This window comes from Aplidium turbinatum, chromosome 17, assembly GCF_918807975.1.
Source record: "Aplidium turbinatum chromosome 17, kaAplTurb1.1, whole genome shotgun sequence".
Taxonomy (NCBI): domain Eukaryota; kingdom Metazoa; phylum Chordata; class Ascidiacea; order Aplousobranchia; family Polyclinidae; genus Aplidium; species Aplidium turbinatum.
Genome location: NC_137488.1, coordinates 3145046 through 3169104, shown reverse-complemented (window position 1 = coordinate 3169104; position 24059 = coordinate 3145046). Strand labels below are relative to the sequence as shown.

At 39.7% G+C, this 24059-nt stretch overlaps 1 protein-coding gene across 4 annotated transcripts in view; it reads right to left on the bottom strand.

Annotated features, from left to right (window-relative positions):
* The window catches only part of LOC145786463 (spectrin beta chain, non-erythrocytic 1-like), a 64885-nt gene that overhangs the window by 29453 nt on the left and 11373 nt on the right, over nucleotides 1–24059 (bottom strand). For 3 of the 4 annotated variants that reach the window (XM_082598121.1, XM_082598123.1, XM_082598122.1), the window contains exons 3-14: nucleotides 22571–22648; nucleotides 21642–21794; nucleotides 20257–20429; nucleotides 19627–19790; nucleotides 7221–7372; nucleotides 6617–6790; nucleotides 5665–5837; nucleotides 5249–5364; nucleotides 4935–5047; nucleotides 4187–4316; nucleotides 3547–3722; nucleotides 3165–3323 (exon numbers count right to left, since the gene is read on the bottom strand). In XM_082598121.1, the coding sequence (XP_082454247.1) occupies nucleotides 3165–3323; nucleotides 3547–3722; nucleotides 4187–4316; nucleotides 4935–5047; nucleotides 5249–5364; nucleotides 5665–5837; nucleotides 6617–6790; nucleotides 7221–7372; nucleotides 19627–19790; nucleotides 20257–20429; nucleotides 21642–21794; nucleotides 22571–22648 (1761 nt within the window). Of the gene's footprint in view, nucleotides 1–3164; nucleotides 3324–3546; nucleotides 3723–4186; nucleotides 4317–4934; nucleotides 5048–5248; nucleotides 5365–5664; nucleotides 5838–6616; nucleotides 6791–7220; nucleotides 7373–12201; nucleotides 12455–19626; nucleotides 19791–20256; nucleotides 20430–21641; nucleotides 21795–22570; nucleotides 22649–24059 lie in introns of those variants that run through there. The other variant, XM_082598124.1, reaches the window with a different exon arrangement.

Genomic DNA, 24059 nt, shown 5'->3' with positions numbered 1-24059 from the left:
GCAGGACATATCATGCAAACAACTGACAACAGGTGGACAAGAAGAGCTACTAACTGGATACCGCTTGACAATAAACGCAAAAGAGGGAAACAGAAAACAAGATGGCGAGACGAACTCTACCAATTCGACAAACACTGGACAAGATATGGGGAAGGCCTTCATCCTGCAGTGGAACAACAATGGCTGACAATGATGATGAAAGGTCTTATGAATGATTATGAGAAGTTCTGTGAAGACACACCGAACGGCAACCATGGCGGTACAGCCCAGTTCTGGATTCTTTACATCAATCTTGTACAGCAATTTTTACTTATGAACAGAGCTGTAAAGAAGAATGATATTGAGCTCTTCACTTATGCTCTGAAAACAATAATCCCTGTGTTTTTTGCATGCAACAAACCTAACTATTCCAGACACATGCTATTGTACTTCCTGAAACTGTTGAACATGGACTACACAGTACACACACCCTGGCATACGTGATCAGCTGGAGAAAGGAGCCTTCTCTGTGAGGTTGTCTGGACATTTTTCTCTAGATTACCTGTTGATCAAGCAGTGGCAATGGCTGTGAATGTGGATGCTGCATCCAGGATGACCGGCATAAGTGCATTCACCCAGAGTATTCCTTCCCAACGAAGATGGAGTGTCACGAGGTATATAAGAAGTCAAGTGATAAATTATGCGATGGGGAAGGCTGGTATGAAACTGTTTACCAGGAATCAAAACCTTACGGAATAAAAAGAAACCATGCTGATTTCATGAAGATTGGTGAAACTATCGATTCGACCATGAATCCATTCAACATGTTGAACAAAGCAATCACTTGATCAAGCTATCGTCTGGAAGACCAGCTCAAGATGAGATCAGAAATGATCTCTTGAACACAATTAGCAAAGGTTCTGAATGGCAACAGGAGTTCCTTGATGAAATAAAAGAAGATCCAGCTCGAATTGAAAAGCCCATCAAGAGAAGGAAAGTTAGAAATTTTGCTAGCAATGCAGAAAAGGTTTTCGTCACCACAAAAGATAAGCAAGTGGTAGAGCTGAAATGTTCCAGAGACATGTTTGGCAGACTTCTTTACTTGTCCTGCCAAAAAAAGCTTGACTTAAGAAAAGTCCTGTCTCATCCAGTCAGTAGTTCCCCTTAGTCTATGCAATGTAGATGGAAGTATGACCACAACCAACAAGTCCAAGTTGGCTAATCATCTTGAATCACTTGCGACGGCAGCTAATGAACCATTGAATACGGGAAGCGATGTGAGTATTTTTAATGGCATGTTCTTGATCAGAATGATTACGAACCTTCCTTCTACTTATGGTGGAATTTCCAAAGCTCTCTTAACTATGGTTTGTAAAGCCTACTAGCGAAGAAGTGCACTTTATATGTGACGATTATAGACTACTCAGAACACAATCAAAGATTCGGCTCATGAAATTCGGGGGGACACCGACACTGTCGTCAGCATGACTGGTCCTAGCCAAAAAAGACCTAAAGACTTTTCAAAGTGCCTATCCTCATCACAGTTCAAAGATTCTTTCCTTGCTTTCTTGTTTTATGAGTGGCAGTCAAATGCCTATGCTGAAGTAATCGGGAACAAGAAGGTAGTTTTGGCAAAGGGAAAAAAGTGCTATGAATTTAGTGTGCAAAGTAACAATCTTATAATAAGAGAGAACTGCTGTTTATATGACTGCGAACACATTGAAACGGACACAAGGATGGTGCATCACATCTTTCAGCTTTACAAAAGTAGTAACAATCCTCTGCGAGTGAATGTGCGTTGTAATGACAGAGATGTAATGATCATTCTCTTGCATTATTGCAGCGATGTGGATCTGCAAACATAAGTTTTATTAGAAATGGGTCATGCTTACAACAATACTCGGCGTATTGTTAACATCAGAAGCATGATGGGGGAGCTCAGTGAAATTAATGGCTTATTCTGTACAGCTTTGCCAGGATACCATGCCATCACAAGGTGTGATTACGATTCCTGTTTCTTTGGCAAAGGGAAAACTAGACCACTCTTAATTGCATTAAAGTACCCTCAACTCCTTCAAGCACTGGCAGAGTTAGGCAGTTTCATCAGTGTTAGCTCTGCCACGGAAGCTGCTCTCGAAGAGCTTGTATGTGCAACATACGGGAAAAGGCAACTTCGTGACGTCAATGAAGCCCGCAGAGTTATATTTGAAACGAAGTTTACGCCAATACATAGTGAGCGGCCTCTGCAAAAAGTATAAGGTTTGAAACCTACAGCAATACCTTCTTGCAGGGCAGCGTTTATCCAGCACATTAAGCGAGCAAATTTTATTGCAAGGATGTGGAAACTTGCAAATGAATTCAAGCCTGTGACAGAGTCACCCTTAGACCATGGGTGGAAAGAGGATAATAGCGGCAAGATAGTGCCAAATTGGTTTGAAGGCCCTCAGCCGCCAGATTCTCTTAAAGTTGACCAATATAACAATGACAGTGACTATGAGGATTCGAATTTATCTGACGATTCAGATGACAGTGAAAGTCAGAATGATAATTTTAACATTATCTAACTAAATCTTGTATTTCAGATTGTATTTTTTTTACAGTTTCATATTTGAAAAACACAAAAACTGTTACAGTTACTCAAAAGCCTTGACAGATAACCTTTGGTCTTGGCAGAATTTGACCAATTTCACTTTTTCAACTAAGAAGCTGTCTTAATTTAGTGACAAATTGCTAAAGGAAAAAATTAGTAAATAAAAAACGGAAGTAGCCCACAAACATTAAAAATTGCTAATATCTCAAAAATGTCCAGTTTTCGGAGTGTAAGCACTCGATTTTTGGATTCTACGCCCAAAAATACATCTAAAAAGTTCTTCCTTAATTCTCCTAATGAAAATGTAATTAAACTCGTATAACTCCTGGACTAAACTGTTTAGAGTCAATCACTGGTGTTGTATAACTTAGTTGGTCAATGAAATATGATACCACAGGTGCGCAAGATGAGGTGCACCTCTCGAGGAGTGTGAGGCCACGGGATTGTAAGTTGTTTTCCATTATTTTCTTTAAACCAAGGATAGTGATCATCAAATACCGGTGTCACTTGTTATTCAGCCATTGTCTCAATCTTTTCTATGGTTTTTCGTCACATTAACTCAAAAAAACAAGTTCGGTAATACTACGTCACCAACCTGCGTCACAAGACGTTGGTTCTCACTGAGCCAGGTCTCTCTCATGGCTGCCTTCCTATCGAAGCGGCTGGCGAGGTGCTCTAGTCGTTCCTGTCGAATCAACTCGTTACGAAGGGCGAGTTCTCTGCCGTGCTCTGCCTTGTCGAGTCGCTCCCAAGCCTGGATGATGACAATGATGAAAAGAAGTTAAGAAAGCATTTTCAAAAACAACAACTTCAAAACACTAAGGGATTGTTTGAGTTTGTATGTGATTAGTAAATCATGTTTGGATTAGCTCATACCTACTGCTACCCGCAAAGCACAAATAAAACAGCAATCGCATACCAGCTTACTGTTAAAACACGTTAGTTTGATAAAAAAATCAAAATGATTAGTTAAGTACCTTATTGATGTCAGAAACTAGCTTTCCTTCCTTTGGAGTGAATGGCTTCTGGTTGTTTGCCCTCATTTTGCTTTGCAATGTAAAAAGCAAAACCTCTAAGTTTCCTTTTTCTTCAAACTTGACCGGCTTCTCAGTGGTGCGGTAGCTGTTAAACGCAGTCAGCTGCGCACTGACCCCTGTCAGAAGCAATAAAGTTAATTTGTCTTATAACTTAGTAGGAGGTCATGATGTACATTAGCCACATCTTGCATGAAGAAAGCTCGAGCACTCAGCTAGTATCGAACCAATAACCTTCCGATTGTCGACTCAAAATGAGAGCTTGCTGCAGTAGAGCAGGCAAAGCTAATTAATAGAAGGGTCAGGTGCATAAAGCCCAAAATTCAAATCTTGTCACACAAGTATTATCTGCTGTATATAATTTATGCATTTTTACATATACGGATTGTTTATTTCAGATTTTCAGCGAAGGCAAAAACGCTGGCAAACCGTAAAATATGACTATAAATTAATGCGGGAAGCTTTTCCCATCGTCACATGGTCAGAATGCAGTCTAATGTCATCTCCGATCCATCAGGTTCCAATCAACAACTACAACATCTAACCACGACCGTGGGTGCAGTACCAAAGCAAGCCAACCCACCTGTTAAGGAGTTGGCAAATGTACGGTCGTTTAAAATTGTTATGGTCTGTTCGATCCAGTCCAGCAGATCGGAGGCAAGGGTGTCGTACTTTTCAACCATCTTGTTACTCTCCAGAGCGCTATCAAGGACCTGGGTGGAAGATAGTCTATCAACTGCTAACTTCAGTTCAAGGTTTTACACAAAACATACTTGCATTGTATGACATTTGGGTGGTCTGGTTTCAACTCAAATACGCATCCAATTTGCTAACAAGGTCTTCAAATGCAAAACTTATCATATTTGATGCTTTACTGACGTTTCGCATATCACAATGAACAATTGGGGAACATATTTTTCCTCTGTTTGAAAACATCATTTAGTAAATCGAGCAAAAACTGTCAGACAACGTATAATCCTCTCAAGAACAATCCAGGTATCTTTTGACGTTGGAATTCACACCAATACAAACAAAACATATTTGTGAAACGTGAAATGACCATTGACTAGTACCGCCCTGTTAACATTCACTATGCACACACACCGTGTGTGAATGATAAACAGGCGCCAGGCAAGCATACACCGGCGAAATATGTTTCAATCATGAAAATCAAATAAGAAAAATCAGTTTGAAAGGAAAACATACGTTAAGCACAAAGCCGTTTATGTCTTCTTGGTCATTGAAGTTACTTTTTACATTATTTCAACGTCACCTACTAGAGCAAGAATGACCATCAAACATTGATTCAAATTCAAAACAATCAGGTCTACCTTTCCAATCCGCTTTCCTTCCACGGCTATCGCCTTCATCTTGGAGAAGTAGTGATAGTAGGTCACTACGTAGGTGATAATTGACTTTTCATCGGGCCGTTCCACAACAATATCTGTGAGGACAATGACTCATGTCAATAGATTACAAAGTGTTTAATCCGCAGTCGAACTGACAATTGCTTGAACTGTTAAGCAACTCCAACCACTGATGTAGATTGGCCAACAAATTATAGCTTGAAGTGTCAGACGCAGATGGAAAGTTTCCACCTAACAAATATTCTATCACAATTAAGAAAAAGATATGAAAACCTCACCTTCCGGGTCGAGTAGCTTGGTCAGCCCCAACTGTTGCTCGGCGACGGTGAAAGCGTTTTGTAAGTTGTACATCGCGTTCGACTTCTTCAAAGAGTCGTAGTCAATTAAGTCCGGTCTACCAAAGACAACAAAAGAATGCAATTACATCAACAATGCTTCTTGATGCTGGGACTTCAGTTTAGTCGCAGTACATGACTACGCGAGGTGAGCAAGCTACAGTCAGTTTAAAATACCGTTTCGAACTGTCGGAATAGCTACAAAATATTAATTGTATTTTGGTAATACATCATTTTAGAACCACAATAATAATTGTATTGTTCCTAATATGTAAAAAAAACTGCCGCAGCGTGTAATAGAACCTGTATCCTTTGGAGAGAGAACCTAGACAGCATGTTACCACCAACACACCACCCACCTGTGCTTGTGGATTATGGCATTAAATGCTAATCCGTCGCGCCAGCTAGTGGTAAAGTTGAAGACATTGACGTTGGCGTATCCGGCAGTCTTCATCTGGCACCAAAGGAGAAGAGCATCTTTCGCAGAGCGAGTCTCGCGGTTGTCTTCCGTCTCTACACTGATGTCTTGGATCTGAAAGAGATGATTATTTAATGTCTACATCCAAGTCCCATGCAGGCACTCTCACTTTCAAGCGGCACACGTGTTGATGCGGCACACGTCAGTAGTACTCAACCACCCAGGCGGTAAGGAGCGGCAAAGCTGTCTCTCACAATATCAAGTGACTCGGGTTTTGATGAAAAGTCCTACCATGGATAGCTAGCTAAGCGAACGAATCAGTAAAGCCACACTAAGACATGATCGAGGTCAGAGATGGGATTGAGATACATGGTGTTGACGTACTACCAAACGTTTTAGTATTTGACTTTAAAGCTCAGAGGACTACATTTCAAAACGAAGAAATCTATCCCTGATGCAATGCTATGTCATATTCCCTATGTCCTTAGCCTCAACGTTTTGTACAAGTTAAAGCTTCAGTCATTCCGTCATAGAGCACGGTAGTCAGTGGTCAAAAACTAAATGAGGTTAAAATCCTGCAAATTAACACAAGTTCAACGACTAAAAACTGTATTAGTTTGTATTTCTATTTCCTGGCAATTAAACCGGTACACGACCCAATGCCGCGGTCTGAATCGCATCTTGCGGCATACGGGTCTTGCGCCAATCGTGTCTTGCGGCATGCGGGTCTTCCGTCATTCGTGTCTTGCGGTACAGGGATCACGTCATTGGTGCTCGCAGCATTAGGTCGTGTAGTCCAGTTATAGATCTAGATTAGAAAGCACTTCAACTGATTTGAGTTGCTCAATCGTTTATACAAACATGACGCCTAGGACGGTCATTCAATCATCTACCTGGAATCGTAGGATAATCGTCCAAATGAGTCCAAGGATCAGTCGATGATTCCCATCCACGATGTCATGGGATCCCATGTTTTCAAGATGCACTTTCTTGCTTTTCAGAAATTGGAGAGCCTTCTCAGTGTTCTCCAGGCAATGAATTCGCATCTTTCCTCTGGTGGGCTTTGGCTGTGAGAGAACGTAACTGTGAGTTCGATGAAAGACCCAATGCACAGAGCAAAGCAGATATGCACGACTATATCATATATGATATTTCACGACTATATATGACACTTTCACGTGCATAATCACATTTAGAAATGACTAACAAAGCGAATGCACGAGTGAAGAAAGTAAAACCAAAACCTATTTGTTACTTTTCAATAATTATAATTGAGCAATGTAGTGCACTGGTGCAGTCTTGCAAATACTAATAATATCACACTTTACTAAAATAAATCATCTCAATCAAAGATAAGAAAATCAAGCTTTTCTGCGTTCAAATCATAGCTCATGAAATTTAATCATTTTTTATATATTTAGTGTAAACAGGAGAAACAAATTCGCCTCAACAATAAACTTCTCGTAAACTTGTTGCTGCACAACAAAGTTTTCTTACCAATCTTTCTCCTGAAAGGATCTCCAATAGTTTGATAAGCATCCTTCCATCACGGAGGTCCATATACAGATCCTGGATACGGCAGGAAACACGAACAAGATGTGAATTGACCCATTTAGTGAAGGTCTTCTTCTGCACGGCCTCACGTTCGTCTAAAAAGTCAACCTCGGTCAGTCACGTGACCAAGCCCTGCCAATGAGGTTGTGGTTCCCTGGTACCTGCACATGCCTGGTGGCATTTGACCTTGCTTGAAAACTTGTAAAAAGTAGCGACGGGCAAATAATATATTTTAGTGAATAACTTTGCCTCGACGTGTGGCGGACGCCACATTTTATTATCCACCAACAAACAACGAGGCAAATATTGTGACATCAGTTACTCAATAAATATTCATTCAAAACTTGTCACAATCATGAAACAAAAGTTTCATGATAGCATTATGACATTACATGAAGACTGATGTCAGCATTCTGTAGCAATGTTGCTGAGTATACGTTGCAAGAGTGGAAGAAATAAGGTTAAAAATGCGTTTTGAGCTTCACTTTCATGCTATCAAAGAGTGGTTCCGCGTATCCTCAGCTCACTCAGACTTGTGATGTGAAATGTGGAACTCACAATACTTCAACGTGAATATAAACAAAAACATCTCTTTCACTATCACGCGTTATTGCTAAAGCTTTCTTGTAGGGTTGCACCAAAAGTATATAAACCAAGTAACATCGTATGCTTTAGCATTGTTTAGAAATTGAAACAAAATATTAAAAAAATAGATCAAGTGTTTTTGGTTCCCACAAGATCAGAATGGGCTTTCATTACACCGGGTGATTAACTTCCTGGTGAGATTTCCAGAAAAACCATTTGATCAATTTCTTTGTACTTTTGTGTTTCGGGGAGAGGAAACGGGGACGTCCAAAAAGAACATGAAAAGAATAGGTGAAGAATAAGGCAGACAGAATTGGATTGAAGAGGGAAGATGCGATGAACAGAACGAGTTGTAAAAAAGTAGGAAAGTAAATCGCTGCAAAGAAAAAACCGGCGACCCTCACTAAACTGAATTTAGATGATGAGGATGCAGCACTCCGCGTAAAATAGATCCGGCTTCCTTGCAGAAGTCATATGGCAATGCAAAAGAAAATTGAACATATTAACACAGAGATCGGTGTGAGATTCAAACTAGAAACCTTCGAATCAGCAACAAGGTAATGTACAGCGCAATCGGCACATCACACACAAACCAGCCATTGCATAAGCAATTTGCCAAATGTTTGTACGTGTGAGCATGTAATTTATACATGCAATTAACCAAATATTTCACCAACGATATGAAATTTACAATTTTTATAAGATGGAACAGATTATCTAGAATGCAAATACAGTAACTAGATTCATTTGCACTCACAAACAAGTGAGCAAACTTATAACAAGAACGGCAAAGTTGTCCATCAATTAAGCCAACACCAGTGCGCCTAGGTTGCAGAGAAGCGACCCTTCAACTGCACAGTAACGCACTTCACAACACCACAGAGGAGCGGAATGGCCCATTTCGGCGAGTCCGATTCGGCTAGTCCGATTCGGCGAGTTCCCTGTTCGGCGAGTTTTTGACATTTTTGAAAGAAAATTATCGGGCAATTTTTTGAAATTTTTCAAAGGTTATCATTGCCGTTTTACATCGTTTTAACGTCGCTAAACGTTGAAAAAATAAAATTTTTGAACTATTTAATTAAAATTCGTCATATGTCATTCGGTTTGGATCAACAAATGTGTGGCCTACAGCTTGGATTGAAAGGAAATTATCGGGTACCGTAGCCTAGTTATTCCGGACCAGCAAAAATAAGTTTGTTCCAAGAACCCAGTTAGCCTAACAGTTTATTTTTACATTGTAGTAACAAAATGAAAAAGCTAACCAAATGTGTGGCCTACAGCTTGCAAAAATTTGTTCCAAGAACAGAACCCTGTTAGCCAAACAGTTTATTTTTACATTGTAGTAACAGAATGAAAAGGCTAACCAAATGTGTGCCGTGTGGCCTATCGTTTTAACGTCGCTAAACGTTGAAATCGTGTGGAAAAGGAAACTTTTGCTTTTGACAGCTAGTTGTTGATATATTGCTCTTTCAGTTGTATTCTTCCCGGACAAGCCCCCAGAATGTCTGGGATAGGATACGTTGAAACTGAGAAACATTCACAGAAGCCCTTCGATTTGTTTCAAGAACCCAGTTAGCCTAACAGTTTATTTTTACATTGTAGTAACAGAATGAAAAGGTTAACCAAATGTGTGGACACTGGACAGCTTAGCTTGAATTGAAAGAAAATTATCGGGTACCGTAGCCTAGTTATCCCGACCAGCAGAAATTGCCGTTTTTACATCGTTAGGTAGTTTGATGACAAAAATAACTGATACATTCTAAGTTTGCATACAGACGGTGACGTAGGATTCAAACAACCCAATCAGCCTAACAGTTCCTATTTACATTGATTCAATGTCTGAATATTCAATAATATTCAATCGTTGAATTTGCAGAAGGCGTCGTTGGATTTTCAAAAACACGCCGAATAGGGCACTCGACGAAAAAGGCTCTCGCCGAATAGGGAACTCGCCGAATCGGACTCGCCGAATAGTAGCAGACCCACAGAGGAGCATGGGGGGAATGCTCGCAGAAACACGTGTAAATTTTCATGGAATTTTGTCTATTCACTCAACTATTAGTTTAATGACCACTTGTGAGTTTAAAGATATAAAAGAATAAGTTTATAGAGAATAATATCCAGCTTAACAACGTCAGTTTCCATCGAGTTTAGCATTTTATATTGATATCGTTTCTGAACATTAGTTCGTAAGCCTTTGTATAAATCCTCTGCTGTTCCACGATGGGTATTGGTACACATCAGGGTCATCAGTTTCACACTACGCCAACATAACAAAGACAACGAAATCGTGCTGAGGAGTGAAACCAAAACCGTTAAAAATGCATCAAAATACTACAACCAATGAATGTAACTTTACTTTAATACGGCGCACAAAAACGATTAATGCAAAGAAATAAATCGAGCAATTTCAGCGCAGCACTGCGCCCTCATCAGGAAAAGATTTCAACTACATCAGAACAAAAATTTGAAGTTGGAAAATTTAACTGCAAACGTTCTCTTATTTTTCTTCCGATGTTATGTTAGAGTGTTTTTTTTCCTTGGGGGAGGATGTTGGTTAACAATTTCATTTAACAGTTGTTTTGCTGTAATTTACCGTCGTAAAACCGCTATCACCTCTCGAAACAAGCGTAGTTTGAGTAAGTAGTGGAGAACACAAGAAATAGGAGACAAAGTGATATGAAGATCAAAAGCGTTTTGATCTCAACTTGATTTGCAAACACAAGATCAACATTGCGTTGCATGTTCGTTCACATGAAGGAAAATTAATAGCATCACATCCCCAGCATATCAATCGTTTTTTACATTAACTTAAGGTCTGCAGATGTTGAAATATTGTAAAAAACGATTGCTTTGTTGTCTGGGATGTTTTAAACTTCAAAACTGTGTTTCTGTCGTTATGTTGATTCGCCGTCTGCAGACGCTTAATCAATGTAAATGGATTTTTCTAACCAGGTTGTGGCCCTCCTTCTCGCCATGGCTATAAGCAACAAAACTTAAGACAAACAGGTCAAATTGTAGCTGCCGTGTAAAGACGTGAAGTGGAAGTTTGTCACTAATGGCACCTTACAACGGTTGTGCTTTACAAATATAAATCCTGAGAGCAATCGGGGCACCGCACACACACACAATGCGTTGTGCATACACTCAAAACTACGATCGATAAAGGTGAGAGCCAATAATGGAAAACTGAATTGCCAAAACACTCTTCTCAAATAGGGCTGCGGTGTAGGCAAACAACGTGCGGCTTGTACGGAATACTGGAAAGCACAATCCAACACTGTTAGTAATATTGATGTCACTTTACAACTGTGTGATTTCAAGAGACGGTATACTTTATCAACGGAGCTATAATGCTAAAGCTGTGAGTTAAGTTTGTATTGGTAAAGTTAACTGAAAGCTACACTCCGCTTATAAAATAAAATCTTTTATTAACCAGGAATATGATATAAATTTTGACAAGAATTTTTTTTTTTTGTCAGAAAGAATTTTTCATCGAGTTTTCTGTTTGTCTTAGATTTAAACTGTAGATAAAGTTAAACGGACGAAGAATTGCAATGTACCTCCACCACTAGTTCCCACCATAAAGTCCATACATACCAACCGTTACATGCATACCATGGTAGATGGTTTTAAGTTAACTGCCATACCACGGCAGTTAACTTAAAACACAAAAGATCCAGTTGTCTGGGTTAAATTCAAATATGGGCGCCCGATTCCCGCCCTAACAGACCATGACGTCACAATTGCAATTGTTGTCTCAGTGAGAAGAACAAACATCAGTTAAGCAATAACCAGACTCTCTTTAAGCCTTTTAAGGGTTTCAAACTTAAAAGAACAGTTTAACGCCATCATTGTGCCGTGTATCTGCATCATGTTTAATATACAACAATATTCAATCAAACTACTTCACAATAAAGCTTTGTGTTGGAACAAAACTAAAAAAACTATCCAAATGGACGTATAGCAAATCAAGTGTTGTTGAAAAGAAGAAAATTAAAAATAGTTGTTTCACAGCTAATCAATTGTAACAAATTATATCAATGTTGTGTGATTCTGTACAATGATACTGAAGAAGTTGTTGCTTTGACAAAAGCTTGAAAGGAAACTTCACTATTGTTACAACACAATACACGTGTTTTTAATATGATACCCAGATTACTTTTAGAGGTGACGAACTGGTTTTAAGTAACACGAAGTGCTGACAATTCCAGTCGATCTGTATAGTCATAAACATGAAGGGTATCTTCACATAAAATTTCTTAAAAGTTGACACAGTCAAATGTAAAAATATTTCTGCAACAGCAGGGTCTGTAAAGTGGCGGTAACAATCACTTACCCTGAAGCTGCCTTATCCTCCCATCGGCAGCAGTGGCCCCGTAACTGGCTTTACCGAACTCTGGGTCGTCAAATATATGACTACCGCTCCTTGGGCGTGGTACGGACGCGGCAGAGGCGCGTCTGGAGGAGTTTTGGACGCCAGGAGAGGTAGGGGTGCTTGATGCATTTGAAGATGAAGATGAAAAAACAGTATCCATGATAGCATTCGACTCCAAAGTTTAAATAACTGCTTACATCACGTGACTAGTATTGTACTCAGCTACAAAACTATGATAACCAAGGAGCCTGCAATGCGACTGGTGATACCATTAATTTATGTAATGCAAACGTCAATATAATATCAATAGTGCGTAACAGCTGAGACAAATTATAAGTTCATCATAATTATACCGTATCGAACATTTAGCATTTGTTTCATCCGATACAAAGCAGCCGTAAAAATCCAACTAGACCCAAAATTAACATACAACTTCAGCCCTGCCAGACACGACTCTAATTTAAGGCTACGGTACCCAATAATAGCACTTTTTAAATCAACACAATTAGATTCCCCCTTGCTAGTCAGATGCTGAATATAGTGACGCAACTGATATATAGATTGCCAAAGCCAAAGTTACTAGAACCTACACGTAAAGGTGGATATCACATGCCACTCATAAAGTGGTAATTAAGGCCACTCAACCAGACTTGGCTGACGAACATGCTTATTTAACCACATCAATCCTTTCCGTTCATACAATGTCAAGTGCTGTTTTTTTAACATAGATATGGCAAAAAAGTAATTATTTTTAATGAACAGCACCTTGCAATTACCACATATGTTAAAGAAATATTTCCTTTACTTAATAAAAAATAGAAACAACAGTTTCTTTGTGTCAAATTATACACTGTCAGTTTCGTAAATCAATTTGCAAATGCATGCCATTTGTTCTTGTCGAGTAAGGTGAGATGGATATAAATCTTTAAATAACTAAGAAAAATATCTTGAGGAAACAAACAAATGTACAATTCTATTTGACATGGATAGCGCATATGAAGTGGAAGTTTGGCCGCGCTACTCGTTGAAACAACTCGACTGTACACAAGAGCACTCGCCCGCCAATACATAAGCTTCCCATTCTTCCGCTAATCCAATAAGACCACACCGAAAAATAACGTCAAGATATGCAAAATTATAAGCTTGCCAAGTTATTGCCTGACATAACACTTTAGTCCAATCGGTAACACCGTTAACAGTGGAGCTCGCTCGATAGCATCAGATTCGTATTAACACCACCCCCTGGGTGACCGGTATTACACACAATCCAAGCATAAGCTTCAACAAAATTTGTTCAACAGATTATTATGAACTTAACCAAAAAAAAACTTTATATATTTGGAGTTAGGTATTTCCAACTACTGCACGTTAAACTATCAAAACTCAATGAAATATTCAAGGTGAGACAAAATAATACTTCAAAGAATAAACCATAAAAATTATTGTTTCCGCTTTAATGCTATTGTTTAGAAATAAATCCAAACTAAACTGAACAACACGCTTTTTAGCTCCTCTTAGTCTTAACTGTAGCACCCACACTCCTCTTGTATGCAACATGGTTATGTATGCACGTGTTGCTCGCTCCAAGGCAAACCAGAGCGTGCGAACTATTATTATCGAGAAATGCTCATCACTGTATCTTCAGGCCTGCAAACTTTTTCTTAAATTGTCTGATGTCAATTCGCGACATGACACATTTAAAAACTCTAAGCTGCTTCGTGTACATCACTTATCTGCACAAGCAAGAAGAATGCACCATTTTTCAGCACAGTTTCTTTTCAACGTATTTTAGTGGTTTACAACTTCTTGAGCTAGCTTCCAAATAAAAAGCTTTTGCTCGCATAGCAATCATTTATGTACCGGTGTCCGGTAATGCCGCGTCCGCAAAATATCGATGACCTCACAGCCTCTGAGTAGACTAATGAAATGATGCTCAGATGCTCACAAGTGGCAAGATATTGACCGGAAGCTATAAAGGGTAACCAAGCACATCGACACTTGATTGGCGAATGGTTTGAATAGCTGTGAGTTCATGTCGCATCGACAAGAATCACTAAATCTTCTTACGGGAAGTAAAAGTGGAAATAAGGGAATTAAGATCATTTTAGCAAAGCATAATATATTTCTGTTTTATATAGAAAAGAAGGGAAGCCAATTTTCGTGTCAACCTACAGAAATGTACTGTCAAAATGCTGGCGAGTGCTCACTGCTCAATGCTCACGGTAGGTTTTGAAGCGATGACGACGAGCGCATTGACAAGAAAACTGCAAACTTTGTAAGACGCTCTCGCATGATCCACTACAAATCTCTGCATTTTGCTGTAAATCATTGACTCTTCTCGCACTGTCACCTAGGCCTTTTTAATGAGTTCATAAATCGTCTTTCAAAAATAACTAAAAGCTAACGAACCTGAAGATAACCAAAGCGACATTCGCTGACTCGCTTGTCTCGATAAAAGGTTAAGATAGCATTACCACAAGACTGAGTGACCGATGTAAAGACCGTTCTTAAATCTTTATGTCAACTTCGACCAGTGAGTAAAACCGACAACTACACCTGTATTCGAAGCATAGCTTGCCCAGAAATAACTATGTAGCTTGCCCAGCAATGAGTCGCTAGTGTACACTCAAGCGGTGGAGCCGAATGGATGAAGTGGATACAGACAATAGAATAAACACAAAACAAATAAAAAAGGCGTTGACCAAGCACAATAGGACAGGTTGACTATTAACACAGAGCAGCTGTAAGTATTAAAAAGCGATGAATTGACGCAAATGGACGTCATGCTCAACTTTTGCAAGGAGCACTCAAGAATTGAAACGATATCGTCAATCGTAGTTAACAATGAAAGCAGTGGTGTGGAACGGTGGCGATGAATAGCAGTGACTTTCCGCGGGTTGTTTTGACGTGCAACTATTTGTCTTTTGAGGTTGGTATTACGTTGTAGAATGACCAATTAATGTTAGTTTGACAAACTATCTGCCCAGGTCACCAAACTTGTCAACTTTACGTCGTTCCAACGTCGCTATAAGGGAAAGATTAGGTGAAGCAATGTAGTTCATATCAAAAATCGTATCATGTTAACAGGTTCATGGTTTGAAAAACCAAAACTTAGCCAAACTTACTTAGACAATAGGTGAAACTTAGATACAAACTTAGACAATAGATGAAATTGATTCAATAATCGCAACTATCAACCCGCAGAAAGCAACTTTGTCCTCTACTCCCGTTTAAAAGAATCTGTTCGAGTTCTTCGAATGCACTTGTACTTGAAGACCGTATCATTGCCGCCACGTGACATTACTCTCACGAAGAGCGCCAAGCAAAACGCAACACTGCACTGGGAAACAGTAAAAACTTTCTGAAATGTGAAAATATTCCATCGAAAAAATTTTTCTACACGTTTCTCAAGCGGTTTTTCAACTTGTGAAACTGTTTCAAAACGAACCATGTATGTCATGTGGAAGATAACATGTACTTCAAGCGGGGCGCTGGTTCGACTCTCGGAGAGTGTGCTTAAGCAACGCACGTTAAGGACTGCTCTCCATTCACCAGCATCTAATGGAAGGAATAATTCTCCGGCAACAAGACTTCAACAATCGGAAACTTCACTCTGTCAATCTCGGTGACCGGGCCGCGAAAAACTTTTTCCCACGAGATTTCTGTCTCATTTACATATTTTGGTAAAAGTTTGTATTAAAACCCTGTGAATGCAACATTATCTCGATGTCACGGTTGGTTCAGTGGCTTCATCGTCTGCCCAGTGATCGTGAGGACGAGGGTTCGACACCCGTCGAAGTCAAACTTTTTTTTCGTTAAATTAATTTTTGCGGTGCACGAGAACTTTTCAAAAAAAGTAGGGTTAGGGAAAGCTTATATTTTATTATCATTGGCAAATAGTTATTTTGCAATCTGAATCAACCAATCTCTCAAAACACTTGTCGGAAAATGTTACTTTTAGAGTGACTAGAACAAATGATACAGAAATCTCGTGGGGAAAAAAATTTCGCGACCGGGCCTGCGTCAGTGATTCAAAGCCTCTACATTCTACAAGTATGCGAAACTGCCAGGATTAAGCTCTGCAAAAAGCTTTCCCAGTCCGAGGATAAAAGATTCAATCAATCAAATATTCTAAAAAACAATATTTTAAAACGATTCCTTTGAATTACTCTGAAGACGAAGTAACAAAGCGATGAAAACAGATCCGATATCACAGACCAGTGCACAGTCAAACGTCGCTCGCAGCTACATGCCTTGACCTCAAACCTGCTACGGCTAGCCCATCCAGTCAAAGCATTGACATAAACTACGTCACTCCAGTAAAACCTGAAGAACGACGCGCCATTGGCAAGTAACCAACCACAACTTAATAGAAACGTTGTGATATAAAAAATAACGCTCAAATGGCGATATTGGTTTACAAGAAAATCAGAAGTTTTACCAACACGTTCATTGTTCAGTTGTTCACCTGCATAACCACACAAGCATAGCTAACGATTTGAGCTTTTTCTTTTTCATGTGCTGATGATTATTTGTCCTTTTGCTTAATGCTAACAAATATTTTACATGCTTCAGTTGAAGATGAAATGACTTTAACAAAATTGATTCCTATACAATAATAGTATCAAGAGCTAAGATTATAGAGAAAATCAACAAAAGCAATGACTTAAAACGTAAAGAGTTAGCACAACAGCAATCAATTCAGACTAGCAGTGCGACTGCCTCATGTTGCATCCTTTTATTATATATAAGCTGCTTTTACTTCGGCGAAATTACACTTTATATATAGAGTTTAAAAAATAGCAAAATAAAACCAAACCAACTTTTGTCAATGTAGGCCTATTTTCTGGTTTTATAAACTAAGACCCAGATGGTGAAAGTGTTGCTTAAATGATACTAGACGATAGTCGAGAGGGTGGTACTAAAACATCTGTAGCTTAAATTGACAGAGCTGTTCTAAAGGTTTGTGGCTGGCAGCTTTTCATCCACGCCACGCTATGGCGGTCAAACGTAAGCTGTGTTTTGAAAATCCAACACAGCTATAATCACATATTGGTTTTCAAACCCAGGTAATACCGAACGCCTCGCTCCTACACGCCTGGTACAACATTACACACTTTTGCGTTTCCAACACAATCTAACTGAAATAAATCCTTTACAAAATCAATCTGACAAGCAAAAATAGTTCACCACCCACTGAAACAATCAGCATTTTGCACAAGATCTAGCTTTTGTAACAAACACCAAACCACCGACTAAGATAATACCGGCAAAGAAATCAATCATTGACCGATGAAGACCAAGGCGATAATTAACTAATGCAGCACACTACGTGCGTGCCGACGACTGACGGTAAATGTCTCGACCTGGGTGTGTGCTTGAACAATCGTGAGAAACTGAACCGAAGACTGGATTGGCATAAGAGCCCGACAAAAGCATTAATATCAAACAACCTGATCGTTAATCACACGGTTCCCACAACAAGTGACTAGGTTGTCCGTTCTTTGCGGAACACGCATTTCTTAATATTACGCTTTTCTAATTGCTTCTCGAAACCAATTCAGGCCAAATTCTTCTCGATTAAATCAAAAAATATAGTGCCCAAAATGTAGATAGATGCTAAACTCAGTCATGTTCACCAAACGTTTCGAAAACTACACTGTCTTCATCTTCAGTGCTAAAATGAACACAATTCAGTTTCAGCAATGCTTGTTGAACTTGAGGGTTCGTCGTCGTCGTCGTGTGAGCGTCTGGGGCCGAGGGTCTATCCTTTTACCACCCCAGATTCACGATGTTCCCGGACTACACTAGAAGGATACTAGAGAGCAGCCAGTCTTTGGTTTCATCATCCATGACACGCAGACCTTCCACTCCGTTAGGTGGCTTGAAGATGGAACAGTCATTGATGATATGGTCTGCGGTCTGTTCCTCGGCACCACATGCACAGGAAGAGGCTATTCCCCATTGGTGCATGGCTGAGCGGAAAAGCCCGACGCCCGTACGGAGACGGTTGAGGCGCACCCATGCCTGTCTTGGTAGTGTTAGGCCGATGGGGCGTGTGTCAGCGTCGGGGATAAACGAATAGAGTCTGGTGGCGCTTGACTTCCATTCAGTATTCCATTTATGGTCCGCCCAAGCAGCCGCAGAGATGTCTTGTACATCAGTTTCGTTGATAAGAAGTTGAGCGGCTGGCACGAATGGGTGTCTTGATTTCAGTCGACGGGGGTGCTCGTTTGGGAGAGTAGAGATCTTGTGGTGGAGAAGGTGGTTAGGCTCCAGTGCCCGTCGACCGAGTGGCTTATTCGCGACGAAGCTCAGCGGGTTGGATGCCAGCGAGAATGGGGAGATTGTCCAATAGTGTGGGACGCAGGCATCCGGTTACTGTGCGCAGGGCGCTGTTTATGGCAGTGTCGATGTTGTGGTAGTGAGCACTGCGACACCAAACAGGTGCACAGTACTCTGCTGAAGAGTAGACGAGGGCTAAGGCTGCTATACGCAAAGTGAGGGTTAGTTGTTACCTAACTTGAGGGTTAGTAATTACAACCTTTTCCAAAGAATTGAAAATTTGAAAATTCTGCAGAGTAAAGCACCAATCAATCGATGAGTGATATATATTTAAATACACAGCAAGAAACACTAAAGTGCCGGTACTTTATAATTTAACGATTACTTGTATTATAATCTTTGTTGAAGCTTGAAATGGATCAACTTCTAACGTAGGAACACGATCGCTTATTCACCAAAGCTGAAACAGTGCATTACAAATACTGGCCAACAAACATTTCCTTTTGTCAACTTTTGCTTATAGCAGATTCAAATAGACACAGAGGGACAGCCAATGAGAAAGAAATACACGGATCAACAAACATCTGCGACCAAAGCACACACTTGACACACAGGTATCATAGAGATTGACTGATTGATTGATAGACATTTTATTTGTTGCGAGTATAAACACACATATTCAACAAATTCGGATAAAACAAATGATAACGTAGAATGTATTATGTGTGGATACTGCAACGGGTGGCTGCGAAGTGACCTGGAAGGTCTTCTAGTCGAGCAGCCACCCTCAACAAACGAAAAAGTAACAAATTAAACATCAAAGAGCAAACTTTGTATACTTTTGTGAACACGTTTTCATGAAGCCTGATCACAAGGTGTGATAGTGAAAGCCATAACCGGGTGGTGAGAGCAATGGGAGGGGTTCGGGGTGGATGAAAGCAAGAAATAAGCTGCGGCCTGCGAGTCTAATGAAGTTAGAAGGCAAAGAGATCACTCACTGTTCACGTCAAATGGTGAACAATGAACATCCACGTAGTAGAGACAGCAAGTCGGTGTTGCTGGTATTCTACGGTTGTTTGGTGAACAAACAATGCAACCAACCTGCCAGTGCCTTTATCCTCGACCTTTCGAAGAGTCTCGCCGAACTGTTGTCCAAATCAGCTTCTTCATCTTCATATTCAGCGGTGTCCCATCGCTTATCCACAAACTCCCCCATCGCTCCCTCGTCGTTGTTCCCATTGTCCACCCTACCAACCGGGTGGCTGCTGTTTGAAAATAAAGAAGAAAAAAAACTTACTACCAGAACTACATCTTTTGGTAAACAGTGCAGAAAATACCATATTACTTCAAAAGAACATGATTGTGCAGAGCTGTTGTGACATATTGCACTCCAAACACATACTATATTGCATAATACGTTATCCTGACAGTAAATCAACCGTTTTCGGCAGACGTTGAATCACTGTAAAAAACGGTTGATTTGCTGTCTGGGCAGAAACTAAAAATAAATGGCAACCCAAACGTTTCTATGATATCAACAATATTGTCAGAGGAAGTTACCTCGCCGACCTGAAAGTATCTTGTCTTATACACAACACACTTCAAACACTGAACGATCATGTATAGGGGTGAAGTCGGTGTTGCTGGTCGGTGTTGTTGATTAACACATACATAAGCGATAAGAGACAGTCGTGGGGTCAGTTGTCACAACTAGAGCTTAATTGTACTTGCCTCTGTGTGGTAGCCGATGCAGCTTTTATCTCGAATTTACGGCTTTGCACCTCGTTTGCCATCTGCACTTTAGCGTCGCTAGCGGTGATGTTGTTGTTATTGAAAGAACCCCTGGTGGTGCGGTTGTCAACGCACTCGCCACCGGCAGTCACAAACTCTACTTGCTTATGTTTCTGCGAATCAAAACTTTCATTAGTTTAACGTTAAACACGGTCGATTTGACGTAAAAATAACAGATTTGATAAAGGATTCCGTTGATGATAAACCATAATTAATATTTCGTGCCAAATGCGATTATATCAGTAGTTGTTGGGTAATGGAGCATTGGAATTCAAAGCTAAACTGTGCTATGCGTAAACATAAGTGCAAATAGGTTACTCTGAACATTTCTACGCACAATACTGCAAAGCAAAGACAACTAAGTGCATTTGGCTTCCTACAAGTCAGTGTCATTTCAACAAATCGCTTTGATAAATGCAAGTAGTTGCTTCAGTCAGCCATTTGAATGGCACAAATTCGTAAGAGCTTACTTATCGATTTCACTTGGGTTAAAGAAACTAGCGCTATGCCATGGAGTAGCAAACCACTATCAGTGAACCTCTCTTTCACTATTTTAACTTCTCTGCATAGTGCAAACGATCATTTTGATCAAATACTCCGGTTTAGCTGATAATGATAACAATGATACAATTTATAGAACGCCACCGACAGAAAAAAAACGTCATTTTTAGTTTGATGCAACATCTTCAGACGTTGAATCAATGTAAAAATAACGGATTTTGCTGTACGGGACGCGAAATTTTTTTTCCCACAAATTTTCTGTCTCATTTGCATATTTCTGTAAGTGTAGCCATTACTGGTTGCCGCGCGGCGCGCGTGACTGTTTTTACCGATTTTTGCCCTCGCAGCAACCGATTTTCAGCCAATACTCACGCTCCAGGTCCAAATCTAAACATTGAACTTGAAAAAAAAAACGTCTCCTGGAGATTAACCTAGTCTAGTGAAGTTTAAAAGGCTTGAGAAAATAACTTGATTCTGGTCACTAGTCTAATAGTAAGATTTTCCGAATTGATTAAGAATTAACCCTAACCCTAAAAATTAACCCTAACCCATACCTTAATTTTTATGAAAAGATTTTGTGCACCGCAAAAATTAATGTAAAGAAAAAAAATCGACTTCGATGGGCGTCGAACCGATGTCCTCACGAATGTAAGGCAAAAGACGAAACCACTGAATCAAACACGCCAACGAAAAACGTTTGCATTCACACTGTATAAATACAAACTCTATGCGAAGTAACAAAAAGTTTGTGGGAAAAAAAATTTCCCGTCCGGGACCACATGCACAACATCACGTTCGTGAGAAATGATGCTAAAAATCTACACCTCTTGATCTGACGTCTGATTGGTCGTTACGTTTGATGATGTGACAATCTCCTGGTTGAATTCTTCACGCGTCCCAACAATCACTGACGTCGTTTGATAAACGCGAACTGTCGCTTTCGTTTCGATAATCTGTTGGCTGGTAGAAAGTTCCTCCTGAAAGAGACGGTAAAACTGCGTTGATTAATTTATATACAATGGTCACCAGTTTTAACTCCAATACACAGGTACCTGGTTAGAATGGCAATTTGCTCGGCTTTTGGTGCTTTCTCAGCTAGCAAAACTCGCCCTTTTTACATTGATTCAACGTCTGCCGATGTTGGACCAATGTTTAAAGTTAAATTTTGGTAGCTGGGTTGGTGGTGGTGTCACATTTTTTGTCTAAACATGAACTCCGTTCCTTCCGATCATGTATTAACAATTAACATGTACCGGTATCGTTGGTTGAAGATTCAGAAAACCTTCAAGACAAGACTGAAAAAATCTTGAAACTTTTGCTTTTAAGGTTCATTTAAAACGCAAAACTTATTAAACCAACCTAAGCTCTGTGGTGACCGCCTTAATATGCTGCGACAAAGTTTCATCTGACCTCATCAAATGCGGCTTAGAAGATACGAAGATAAACCAGCTTACGAATTCTTTTATTAAATCATAAACGATTTCATTTTGTTACACTGTATCGATGGCTTATCAACTTTATGGCTGAGTCTTCAAAATTTTTGTATAGTATCTTTTTCGCCCTCCCGGACGCGTTATTGACGAAAAATAAAATGATTGATTGAGATAATTGCACAATGCAAGATCAATGTCGAAAACGATGCCATGGTCACGGGTCACGGCTGGCATTCAACGAATTAGCTCCAACAAATTTCGATTATGACGTCAAGTATACGCGAATCACCGCAAAAATTCCACTAGCAAAAGCCACTTACGGTTTGATAGATAGGAATAAGGGTGGATGAAGCTGCTATCACGTTGCCTTGCTCGTCCACGACATGGCTATTGTGTTCCTTAATAGAAAAACGTGGAGTTGGCAATAAATTTAGTTAATTAGACAAGGTAGTGGTATGCCATCCCAGACAGCAAAGTCGCTTTTCACATTGATTCAACGTCTGCAGTCGTTGAATCAATGTACAAAACGGCTGATTTGCTGCCTGGGATACACATTTATAGTAATCAAAATAAAACTGGTATGGCGAGCATAAATTATATCAAACTCAGAAGCAGTTGTTTTTACAGACACAGCGTTGCAAAGTGGCGTTCGGGATTATTCAAGTGAAAGCATAAACTCGTTCAAATTATGGTGCTGGATTATTACTTGCAAGGTGCTGGTGAAAACAATGAATGACACAATTGAATAAGCAAATACTCGTCTCATCGAAAAATACTTTCAGGTTAAATCTTTATATTGATTTCAATAAATTGCTACAGGAATGGGAAGTCTTCTTGCAAACTTACTCATCAACAACACAATCACACAAGCAAGGCAAACGACAAAGATTTTAAAACGACATTGAAACAATTTTAAAAAACGAATATACTATAACTGCAATAACAAAATCATACGAAGACAATTTCAAAAATCCAGAGTTCTTTTAACTCTCATGACCACGTCATTCTCATTAACATCACTTTTTCAAGAGTTCAAAGGCGTCGTCTACCGGCGGCAACGGATAAAATAAATGCTGAACTGCGTTGTAGGTTAAATGAATACCTAACCTTCGGATTGAGACTAGTTTTGAAAAGTTTAATTATGTCAAGTTTGCAGATACTTTAACACGTAATCGGTAAATATCCCTTGACAGAAATCACTCAGGCAAATATCCTCCTGAAAAAATATGTTCTCTCTAAATAGTTTCACTTGTTATAGGGCAGAAAGGAATTAATTGGGCGATATTTTCTGGGGATATTTATCAACATTTCTTTAACACTGACGTGGGCCGGGTTACGTAAATTGACAATGAAAGTTTCCGCTGGTTGAAGTGTAGTTGCTTGTGGATTATTCCATCCGCAACCTGTCACGACATGAAAACTGTCCTTGAAGTGCGTAGCTCAAATACGCACGCCCAGAATGGAACCGCCTCATTCTTGATCGTTCTTCTTTCTATTTGAATAAAATAGTGGAGAAGCCGCCCAGCTCGCCCTAAGGCGAAAGTTTCACCAACAAATTTTTTATACAAATTTTCGAACCATCTAATTTTTATTCACTTGTTAAGTTTTCGTTGCATCTTAAATGTAGATTCCTTGTGTAACTTTTGATTCTCAATAACATCCGAGAAACCGGAACAGAGGTTGAGAGACATCGGCGTCTAATTTATCACTTATTCTTGATTGTTGTCATTTGTTAGTTTACAAAGCAGGATGTTTACCAATCTAACCGGAGTAAATTTTCACGCACTGAAGATGAAAACAGTTTGATTT